Here is an 11851-nt window from a genome sequence, read left to right on the forward strand (position 1 = left end):
AGGGGGATTGTTCTTCCTCTCTGGCAAGGCTTGCCAGGTTTCGTAACTGCAGCCCTTCTCCATGTTAAGCCAGACAAAGCCCGCAGTGACATTTAGAGTCAGGGTGCGCCAGCTGCTGGAGCCCAGCCAGCTCGTCGCTGCCCGCTAAGCCCTGGACGCTTGTCAGTGGGCAGGCTTAGCTGCTCGGTAAATGTCACGGTGAACCCTGGCAAGTGGGCAGGCAGAGCTGGTTAGAACCAGAACCTTCTCTTAGATTAGGAAGCCTTGTGTACTGGGAACCCTTTACAGACGTTTCAAGAAACCCTGCTGAAACCACTCTCTCCCAAGGAAGTGGTGGGGTGACGACGGGGAGCCCTACCAGGGAGGGGGTGACAGCAACCGGGCCGGCCACAGTTGAGATAGGCAGACCTGCGGCAGCGAAACCGAGCGCTGAGGGCCTCTCGCCACATGCTGGGCGGTCTGTCCTGGGCTTGCGCTGGCTGGCTGGAGGGCGGGATGGAGGCGGCACTTTTGAGGCAACCCTAAAGAGTCTCCACCTGGCAGGAGGGCACCCTGAGGCTCCTCCCACCGGCACCCCTCCTAGGACGGACAGCGTGTGGGTTCTTAAACCAGCATGCGCTGGAGACCCAGGAGGCCCGGGGTGCCCCTCACTGGCGTTTCTAGCGTGTTCCCAGGCAATGCTGACGTCTCAGTCCAGGGGCCTCCTCCGGTCATAGACGTGGGGGTCGTGCTGCACACACGAGCCGCTCTGTCCCGAGCAGCCGACAGTTCACACACTCATCCGGGGAGGAGGTTGGAGGGACACCGGGTGTGATGATAACGTTAGCCATCACTCAGACACGGCACACACGGCGGCTTGTCGAGAGCAGCAGCAAGAAGCCAACCAGTCCTATCGTCACTGGGGCTGGGGCCCGGGGACGTGGCCTGCCCTAGCAGGTTGGGCTGAGATTCAGACCCACGTGGGGGCACTGTTGGGGCCCCGGGCCAGCCCCGCCCCTCTCCCCTTGCTCAGGACAAGCACGTGTACACACGCCTGACTCACCTCCACGCCGCATCTGGCGGGAAAGGAGCCTAATGCTCAGCTCGCCGCCCTCTGGAGACCCCAGGACAGATGCCCCGTCTTCAGCTTTCACTTGCAGGCTGGCCCCTGCTCTGTACCTCGCCCGTTCCCGCTCCATCCAGCCCTTCCCAGCCCTGCCCCAGCGCCCCCGACTCGGGCAGTGGGGCTGCAGGGCAGGGAGCAGGCAGGCTATGTCCGGATGCCTGGACCATCCAAATACATCCCAAAGAGGCGCGAGCTCGGGGAGAGGCAGCGAGAATGCCCAGGGAGGAGAAAGCAGGAGAACAGCATCTACCGCCTCACACCTCGGGCTCAGTTCCTGAAGGAGTCACTGCCGATCTCAGGGAGTGCAGAAAATAAAACCAACAAGTTTATCCATTCACTTCCCCTGAGAGAGAGAGAGAGAGAGAGGGAGAGAGCTGCAGAGACGGGCTCCCAAGCAGGTCCTCATGCGGCCCTGGTGCTGCAGCCTGGCAGCACGTGTGCGCTGGCGTGCTCAGAAGGCCGCAGGACACCCCCAGGGCCTGCCCTATGGTCGGAGCACATCACTCAGCCTCGCTGTCAGGATTACGGGTGCACATGCACGCCTGCCCCCGCCTGTCTTAGGCTGCTGGGTCTGGGGCTTGGACCACACAGTGAGCCACGTAGGACCCTGTGGCCTTGATCGCCACACCCAGGCCGGCCAGTGCCTCCCCCGAGGACTGTCCCGTGTGCCCTCAGCTGGAGCCAGAGCTTCCCGGCAGCCTGCCTCGGTGCCTGCTGTGTGTGCCCTCAGCCGGGTGCCTGTTCCTGCTCAGACTGCCCTCATGCCGAGGCAGATTCTCCGAGGGAGAAAGGGCCAGAGCCTTCTGAGATGAGACCCCACGAGGTCAGGGCCAGCTCTGGTTTCTCTTGCCCCCGATGGGTGTGGCTTCCTGGTTGGAGTGCCAGCACCAGCCTCGGAGGGCCAGCCCAGAACCCCCCCGAGCACAGTTCTGTTGTCGTTACTCTCTGAGACATAGATTCGTCGTGACCACTGGGAAGGTTCTAGGCCTCTGTTCCAAGCACGAATCAGGTTTCCACTTTGCCTGCAGCTTCTCACAGTGCCCCGATGGCCGCGGTGCCCCAGCTAAGGACGCCTCCGGCATGGCTTTGTCCAAATTCCCCTCCTGTTTATCTTTACTGTTTATGAGGGGGGATGCGCATGCATGTGTGCACGTGTGTGTGCCTGTGCACGTGTGCGTGCATGTGTATGTGCATATGTTCACTGTGCTTGTGTCTATGCATGTGTGTACATGTGTGTGCGTGTGCACGTGTACATATATGATCTTCACCCAAGTACTTCAAATATCTCATAAACGGATAAATGGAAAAATCCATGCTAATGGCCGAAGGACTCTTCGGGCTGGTGTGACTTGACCAGGATAGGGACACAGCCCGCTCTCAGGGGTGCCCTGGTGCGAACCCTCTGAGCGACGACCGGAGGCACGTCTCCACACGCCGGAACGTGCGCAACAGCTCTGAGGGGGGATCTGGCTTCTGCTTGGTTCCAGAAACACCCTGGAAGCGTCCCTTTTTAGGTTGCTAGCGAGAGCACGGGCAGGCGTTTGGTTCTCCAGGACGCGTAGTCACAGCACAGAGTCAGGGCTACATTCCTGGGTGTCTTTGTCCCGGGTCTCGGGAGTGCAGGCACCGAGCTGTGTGGCTAAGGCAGCGCCCCCTCCCCCCCTGGAGGCAGACTCTGGTCCCCAGCGATCACGGGCAGTGAGTCTCTGTCGTAGGACCGACACCTCGGCACAGACTGGTCGGACCTTTGACGGACAGTCTGGGTCAGGACCTCGGGGCAGTGCAGTAGGCCAGAGCTGGGCCTGGAGCCTGAGGTCTGGGTACGCTCTTCTCCGACCCTCCTCCACCCGCCTGCCCTTTGCCGTTGTCGGGCAGGGTTCCCGCTGGCACTGTTTTGCCAAGCACTCCACACATGTCCCTGCACTCGGCCTCAGGAACCCTGGAGTGAGGACTGTCACTGCCCCTGACACGCGGGAAGTCGGCCCGCGGGAAGTCGGCCCGCGGGGTGCGACGCGCCTCGGTCAGGTGGGGGAAGGGGAAGCCTGGACGCAGCCCCGGTCTCTCTGGGCCCAGACTGTGGCCCTCCTCACAGAGCACTTTCTGTCCTCCCCAGCGACAGGATGAGGACGTCAGTCAACGTGGTGGGCGACTCCTTCGGGGCCGGGATCGTCTACCACCTCTCCAAGTCGGAGCTGGACTCCATCGACTCTCAGCACCAAGCGTACGAAGACATCGAGATGACCAAGACGCAGTCCGTGCCCGACGATGCCAAGAACCACAGGGAGGGCAGCCTGAGCCAGTGCGTCTACACCGCACACAATGCCGTCGTGAGGGACGAGTGTAAGGTACTGTTTCCATTCCTGGATATCGAGACCTGTATATAGCGGCGCACGCCCGGCCGAGGCCAGAGCCGCGGAGCACGGCCACGCTCGCTGTGCTAACCGTCATGTGACCCCAGCTTCCGTGAGGCCCAGGCCGTCTAACTGCACGTCTAACATGGCGGGAGCCGGTTCTCTGCTGCATGCGATGTACGACTGCCATTCCCACCCCCGTCCACCCACTCTGCTGTTTCATCGCTATTTAAATGTTTTGCTCAAGAATTTGTGGTTGATAAAGCTCTGCTGGGTCCAGGCCTTCCGTCACCCAAACGAGACACCAGCAGGAACAGGCAGCCCTGTCTGATCACCTGGCCTGGCCGTCCCTGGGCTGCCGCCTCGGCTGGTGACCCCACAGGCATCCCTCCCTCCCTCACTGTTGTGGGGAGAGTGGGTCCTGGCTCAGCAGTCACTTGCTCCAAACCTGGAGAAGCAATTTTAATTAAAAAACGGTCATCCTTCAGAACGGTTATCCAGAGAGGTCTTTCAGAACAGGCCCCACGACGGTGGCCGTCCATCCTGCAGAGCGGGTGCCGGTGCTCCTCCCAGCCAGGGTGCTGGGCTCGAGTGCGGGGGCCTGTCTGGCACGTGTCGTAACTAACCTGATGCAGAGTCTGTCACAACTAGAGCAAGCAGACGTGGGAAACCCTGGCAGGCGAGCGGTCAGTCTGGGGTGGTTTGCTAGAATGATCCGCACAGCCCCGAGGACGGCCTGGTGCAGGACGGCTCTCCGGCTGGGTGTGAGATCACACGTGACCTTGAATTTCTCCCACACACATTCTGTGCCTCTGCTGGCACACAGGGCCCACGGAGGCCGACCTCTGTCCTGCGCTGGGAAGGTCCAGAACTTGGGGGCCAGCCGTCCCCGTCTCGCCAGGTCTGTCCGCGCCTGGCGCGCAGGGCCTCTGACGCAGATCAGGCAGGAAAGCCTCCCTCAGGAGGGCCGCATAAACCCAGGCACTGGCTTGGAACTCACTTGCAGACCTCTGCAGCACCCGCGGCACATCCAGCTGTCTGGGAAGTCGGTGCTTCCCGCTCCCTGCGCACCTGAAGGTTGCTTCTCGCCAAGACGGCTGGTCAACAGAGGACAGCCCGGGCAGCGCTGCGCTCCGCTCTGCTGGACAGAGCCGGGTGCCTCCCCATCACGGCGTTCTCGGAGTTCCTGTGTCTACGAGCCCTGAATTAGGCTCTGGCAGATAGCAAAAGGGTCCGGAATGTTCCAGTGGACCAAGGCTGTGAACTCCAGCTGTTACCATGTAAGGGAAAGCAGCGGGGGGCAGGATGACCGTATCCGGCCTTTGCTCCACACTTTACGTGGAAAGAGCCCTCGGTCAGCTCCCCGTGGTGCGGCCCTCCGGAGTTCTCAGCGGCTCCCTAGGACGCATCCTGGAAGGACAGGGTCGGGCCAGGCACCTGCGGGGTCCGGCCTCCGAGGTCTCTAGTTGAAGGGCATCGTGGGAAAGGCGCTGCAGCCCCTCTGACTTCGAAGGACCGTATTACTAGGGAGTAAGCCCTCGGAGAGTACACTGCCATTGTCACCACCGTGCCCCAGGACCCACACGGGGGTCCTCGGCGTCTCGGGGTGAGGCAGGTCGGTCTCTCCACACCCACTCCTGGTAAGCTAGCTGTGTGGGACGTGGAGGGAACGGGGGGCTCACGGCCCTTCCCTGAGTGTCCGGGGACTGTCTGGTCCTGGCCACTCAGAGCTGGACTTCTCTGGCCAACTCTGTCTCACGTTTTCGAACCGAGAGAGAAAATGTCGGGCTTCCTGCCAGGGGCTCCCTTACCAGTGGATGGCGCCGAGAGAGCTGAGTGGGGTCCTGCCTCCCCCGTCTCCGCCTTCAGCCGGCGACCCGCTCCAGCCCCGCAACTTTGAGACGTGGCCGGTGTTGACACAAACCAAAGCGCTGCCTGTCCCAGGCCGCCAGCATGGCGCTGCCCTCGCTCTGGCATGTGGGGAGAGCAGAGCTGGCACACTCCAGGTGCTGGAGGACACGCAGCTCTCCCAGACGGCTGGCCCTGGCAGCCTTTCCTGACCGTTCACTGAGGGGGACACAAATTGCTGCAGCTCTGGTCCAAACGTTAACCACTTCAAGCACTGTCAGTCTGTCTGTTTCCAAAGCTGCCTGGTACTAACCATTCACTTCATGCCAGTGCTCTTACATTTCAGTCGGAGTAACTGCATGGGGCCAGTCGTTGCTAACTGCATGGTCTTTCACAGCTCAGGGCTAACGTGGCTCGCAGGAATGAGTAGCTGTCTCCGGCTGCTTGGTTCGGACGGTGCATGGCTGTCTGTCCATTGCATGTGCTGCGCTCGAGTGCATGTGCGTCACTTCGTCCAGTGAGGTCGCTTTCTCTCACACACTGCTGCATCCGTCATGTCTCCACACCCTAACGCTTCCATAATCCAGTCCCTCCACCACGTGGAGTATCGGTGGTGGGTGTGAGTTGCACGTGACATGAGGACAGACAGAAGGTAAGCTAGGATGCCCACTGAGCGGTGGAGGGAGAGCGTTCCCTTCCTTACGAGGGCTCAGTCCACTGCGAGCCGGGCGGCGTGGTGTCGGCTCCCTGACCATCTGACCCTTACGGGTGCTCGCGGAGATCCGCGTCTGCCTTGCCACAACCTCAGGCTTTTCACTCGCTCCCTCCCTCCTCCTTTCCTCATTAACGTTTGAAGCCCGCATGGCCTTATTTGGCTGAGCCAAATCATCTAGGTTTCTGATTTTAAAATGGACATGTCTGACAGCTCCTGGCCTAATTGCGGCTGAACCTCCCACCTGCACGAGTAGCCGCAGCCCCGCTCCGGGCTGCCCCCGGGGGTGTGGTTTATGGCCAGGGTCGCTGCGTGGTCTATGGGCAGACACATGCTGTGGGTCACCGTGCTGGAGCGTAGTAGGGCTGGCCCACACTGCAAAGCGTCTGCGGTCCCTCCAGTCCCCCAAAGCTTTGTATTCCAATTCACAAATCTCTACAGAACACCAAGACAAATTCTGAATCGATCTGGAAAGAGCTCCATGTCAGCGACATGGCGTGTGTAGTCGAGCCCCGGACCCGGTGCTCCCCGTAGCCCACGGTTCCTGCCGCCGGGCCAGCAGCCAGGTGTTGTTGATAATTATTTTCAGGTAAATCTGGCAGCCAATGGGAAGCCTGCTGACTGCAGTGAGGAGGAGCCTTGGAAACGTGAAAAATAAGACGCTTCACAGCAAGTTCTGGAACAACCCCCTGCACACCCTACGGTAAAGATGACATAGACAAGCATTCTTTTAAAAGGAAAACAGTGCCGCTTCTGTGCTCACTAGTAACCTGTCAGCTGAGCTTCCAGGCGCCACTGCGAGCCCAGCGGCCCGCAGCCTGCGTCCTGCCATGTAACACTTAGTAACTGTCTGACATTCTCCCGCGTGTCGGTGTTGAATGGGCACTGCCAGAGGAACCCGTTCCACTCAAGATCAGTCTCGCCAGCTTCCCTTTCCCACCGAGGTGCAGAAATGCAGACGCCCCTTCCGGAGACACAGCTGAAGCCGTAGGGTACTCTCCAGGGATGCTGGGTGTGGAGCAGCATGCAGCGGGTCATTCCTTAATGTCCATGTCTTGCCCGGTTGTGCACGAGGGACTCGGAGCAGCCTCGGGAACCGCCCCTGTAACCGTCCGGCAGAGCAGCCTGTGTTCACCGCGTACCCACGCCCACGTAGGGGACGCCACTGTCCTTCTCCGCGCTGTGGCCGCTTCAGGGAGCAGGTCGGCTGGCCCGGCGGAGGCCAGCTCTTAATGGTGGCCTCCCTCCCCACCCTCCCCAGCCTCTGTGAGCCACAGACGAGACCACGGTGTGTCCACGACCCCTCCCAGCACAGTTGTGGACAAGGAAGCATCGCTCGCAGGATGCGTGTCCTGACACTCAGGGACCCCGTTCATGCAGGCTCTCACCAGCTCACGTGCTCAGCTCCGGAGTGTCTGCCCGGTGAGATCGGAGGCGAGGACCCTCGTGCCCCATTGTCTACTACACCGTAAGAGCCTTCTTTGGGTCCAACCCAATGAGATGTTTTTAGTCCCCAGATTATGTGACCCCTTCTCACCCCCAGAAGTCCTGATCAGCCACGCGTGTTGACCGTGCCTCTAATCAAGAAGACAAGCAAATGCCAGCACTTATCTGCCATGTAGAAAACGTTCTGTTATATCAAAGCACAAAATCCAGCTACAGGACACAGCTGGGGACAGCCTGTCCCCCTCCCGGGCTCCTCCGCGGAACACAGTAAAGGCCGACTGTGAAACCCCAGGACAGTGACATTGGCGAGACTGGGTCGTGCAGCCCTGGCCACCAGTGGGACAGGGACAGGCACGCGGCCTCATGGCAAACTCAGCAAGCTGCACACCCAAAGGATGCACAGGAAGGATGGTGCGGGGCCCTCGGGGCGGCCAGCGGTCCTGGGGCTCCTTCGGCTGACTGTCGAATGTCCCTGCTGTCACTGTTGGCTGCTGAGTGTGGGATCGGCGGGGATCTAGCGACTGGTCATGGACACACCCCTGACTCAGGAGAACACAGGACCTGGGGCTGCAGTTGGGCCCGGCCCTGGGCTGTGAGAGAGGTGCCGACAGCCATGGCAGTGGGGGAGTCCGGGTTCTCTGAGGAGGGGGTGTGTGTGGTTATCACGTGCCCATGGCTGTCACTCCTGTGACGTCTCCAGCAACCAGATGCCTGAGAACCCACAGGAGACATAGTCCTCACTGCCCCTGCCCCAAAACCCCAGTCACGGCTGGGCAGGTCACTGCTGAGCGCCCACTGCCCCTGCTCCTGAGCCCCGGTCACGGCTGGGCAGGTGTCTTGCCCTCCCTTTTCTCTAACGACATAGTCGTCACTTTCCCGGGGCTCACAGTTGGCGGTAGTGAGACTCGCTCGCCTGTCACTGTGGAAGCAGCCCCTGCAGCGGCCTTGCGGGCCACAGACACAGTTCCTGGGGTTAGCTGCAGGGTGGCTCAGGCAGTCCTTGGAGCTTTGCAGGTGAGGAGAAGGGCCAGCTCCTGGGTCCTCCTTTGCCTGGGAGGCTGTGTGGCTCCCATGTGCTTGGGCACGGTCTAGGTTGTCTCCTCGAGTCTCTGCCTAAGAGCTCCCTGGTGCGTCCCTTCAGCTCTTTCCTGGCTGTCCCGCTGGCCTGTGCAGGGGACAGAGGCACGTGCTCAGTGGACCCTGTGGGGCACCAGCGAGCCCAGAGGCTCCATGCATGGGCCACAGAGCACTCTTGGGGAATGGCCTTTACCTGGGACTTCAGTACGTCATATTAAAGATAAGTCATTTCGAGTTCAGGACCAGCCTGGAAATCAAGGCTGATGCACGTCCCCAAGCCCCTGAGGGCTTCCTTCCCTAGGACTGCCGTAGACGGAGTGGGCTGCAGGGCAATCTGAGGCCCTGCCCCTAGAGAGCCGTGCGCCTTCACAGCTATGGCAGGCCCTCTGGTGCACCCCTGAGCTGCATGCGCTTGCAAGAGGCCAGTCAGACCGGGCTCCTTCTCCTTTTGGGAACCGGGGCATTTTAGAGAGTAGCACCGGGGCATTCACCTCCTCCCTTGCTCCTGCCGCTGGGACAGCCAGGGAACAGCTGCACCCTCGGGTGCCGCTGCTGTGCCATTCTCCAGCTGAACCGTCCACGCCTGGAGACAGGACGGTGGGTCCCCACTGCTGTTTACAGGCTCCAAGAGGGTGCCAAGGTCTCCGGCTAGAGAAGGGGACTGAGCAGGGCTGGGAGTCCAAGCTGCTGGGAATGGCCGTGGCTTTTCCTGAGGAAACCCAGACTCCTGGCTGCCCTGCGGTCCCCTCTCTCCCCTTACTGCCGCCCAGGACAGCCCTGGTGGCGACCCACACGGCGTAGGCAGGGTGGGGAGGGCATGGGGGGCCCCGGCAGTGTCTGACCCAGCTCAGCGGAGCGGATGCAGGCGCGGACATGGTGGTGGGAGCGGTGAGGTTTGGTGGAGGACGCCCTGACTGCGACCCTGCCGTCTGTAGCTGTGTGACCTGCCCGAGCCGCTCCCCGTGCAGCCCTCGTTTTCTCCCACAGGAAGGACGAAGGTCGGATAAGTGGTTGGCCTCCCGTCCAGACGTCGAGTCTGTGTTAAGATCTTTGCAGGCTTCTTAGAAGACTTTCTCCTAGAAAATGTGACCGTCGGCACGTTAAGCCTGGGGCCCACAGAGCACACAGTCAGCTTGGAGATGGCCCCCCTTCCGTGTGAGCGCTGCTGTTCCATCCGTCACAGCGAGGGGAGGCGAGGCGGCCGTGCTCACGGTCTGCGGCTGCATTGTACCAACGCCCTGCTTCCTCGGGTGTGCTGTCGGGGAGGCGGTGGCTGCTCGGGGATGGCTCGGTGTCCCGGGACCCCGCTGAGCCCTGGCCTCAGTCCTGCTGTGGCCCAGCTCTCCTAGTACCCCACACATGGCTTCCCCTGACAGTCCTAGCTGCCGGGCCAGCACGGGACTGAGGAGCCTTTGGCAGACTCTGCCAGACAGACAGACTGGACCCTGACAGAAGGTAGTGCAAGACTTTGGCAGTCGTGGCCGCAGTCGGAGCCCCGCCCTTCCGTGGCTCCAGCACAGCCAGGCACACCCATTCCCAGTGAAGCCAGGCCTCTAGAGAGCCACACGAGGATGGCCGGTGGGGTTCATTTCCAGACTCCTACTGTGGGCACCGCATTGCCGGTGGAGCGTGGGCCTCCCAGTCCCTCTCCAGTGCTGCGGAGCCTCGGGGACCGCTGCGCCCATCTCTGCTCTTGGTCCTGAGTTTTGCCCGACTCTCGAGCAGGGCCGCGGCTGTGGTGTGAGCGCTGCCATGGGCAGGGCAGTCTCCGGCTCTTCCACCTGGCAGAGGCAGGCCGGGAAGGCTATTCGTGTTCCTGTTAGTGCAGAAGACCTGAGGCAAGTGAGGCAGGGCAGCCTGATTTCTCAGTGGACCCACGGACCTGCAGGAATGTGGACGGTGCCAAACCCTGTTCCTGATTCAGTGATACCCTGGGTACTCACGTGTCAGACCCTCCCTGAGCCGGCTGTGCTTCACCTAGACATTTAGAATATCAGCCCTTGCCACCTCCCTGGTCACACAGGGCCCTGTAGTGCTGCAAATAACACACACTAATGGCACACGTCAGCGCTGGGCCTGGAGAGGTCCAGGTGGGCAGCGACAGTGCCAGGTCGTCTGGGATCCCTTCCGTCTCGGGTGAGCATGGACCCTGACCATGGGCGTCGTCCCCCTGGGGTGGGTGGCCAGGCAGAGCCGTGCTCCTCTGGGGCTCCGTTTCCCATGCAGCCCTCTAAGCTAGCCTGGAGAGGGCCCGTGGCCTTTGGTGGGGAGCACACACATGCACACAAACACACACACACAGAAACATGCACACATGTGCGTACACATACAAAAGAAACACACAAACATAAACACACATGCACACACGTGTGTGCAGCAACCGTGCACATACATGTGCACACCTACGCACACAAGCACGTGCACACTCATGCATGCAGACATGTGGATACCACACATGTGTGCGCAAGTGTGTGTGTGCAAACACATGCACACATACACAGGCATGCACATGCACACATGTGCACATACACCAGCATGTACTGCACACACAAGTCAAGGAAGGCCCAGCAGGCACCATGCTTTCTCCCCAGGGCGGGCACCCTCCCAGCCGCCAGATGACTCTGCTGGTTCAGTCCTTCCTGAGGGCTCGGTCCCCGAGCTCCCCCTTGCCCCCCCCCCGTTCTCCTTTCTCTGGGAGACCGTCTCACCGACAGCCCTGCTCTGCACAAGAGGCCAGCCTGTCTGGTCACTAGAGATTTGTACATAGAAACTACTTTTTCAGGGCTTTTCTATATTGGTTTTCTATTTTCTACAGCTTGACCAGAAAGCTGGTAAACAATCTCATTTGACCTTGCCGCCAGCTGACAGATCCGGCTGCCCCGTAAGTCAATGCTATGGTTGACAGTGTATTGGCCTTCGATCGGCACTGTCCCTGAGCTCACGGAATTCTCCAGTCCAACCTGACATTCTTTCTTAAACCCATTCCTGAACTTATCATTTATAAGGAGGAGAAGGTGCGTTTGTAGTCCTGGGTACAGGCATAATGTCAGCTTAGCCTCGGATAATGTCACGGGTCTGCGTCTGCGCTCAGAGACACACAGGGCTCAGCGTAGGCTGAACTGGCCTCTCGGTCCCGTCTGCAGACAGCGTCTGCCTGTGGGCTTTCTGTGTAACCGCACACGAGCAGGTACTGCGGCGGCCAGTGCCGTCGGCTGGCCACACAGAGCCACACCGGGCCCTTCGAGAGCCGCCCCCTTACGGCCATGGACAGTGGGACTAAGAACAGACCTGCCCGGCCCCGGGACAGGGCGC

At 60.8% G+C, this 11851-nt stretch overlaps 1 protein-coding gene across 4 annotated transcripts in view; it reads left to right on the plus strand.

Moving 5' to 3' along the window:
- SLC1A2 (solute carrier family 1 member 2) overlaps window positions 1-10989 on the plus strand; it is a 76140-nt gene extending 65151 nt beyond the window's left edge. For 3 of the 4 annotated variants that reach the window (XM_006162090.3, XM_006162091.3, XM_014593085.2), the window contains 2 exons: window positions 3219-3450; window positions 6606-10989. In XM_006162090.3, coding sequence (XP_006162152.1) covers window positions 3219-3450; window positions 6606-6674 — 301 coding nt within the window. In that variant the 3' untranslated portion in view covers window positions 6675-10989. The remainder of the gene's footprint in view (window positions 1-3218; window positions 3451-6605) is intronic. The other variant, XM_006162089.3, reaches the window with a different exon arrangement.
- Window positions 10990-11851: the final 862 nt, after the last annotated feature.

The sequence above is a fragment of the Tupaia chinensis genome, unplaced genomic scaffold, assembly GCF_000334495.1.
Source record: "Tupaia chinensis unplaced genomic scaffold, TupChi_1.0 Scaffold139733_1, whole genome shotgun sequence".
NCBI lineage: Eukaryota > Metazoa > Chordata > Mammalia > Scandentia > Tupaiidae > Tupaia > Tupaia belangeri.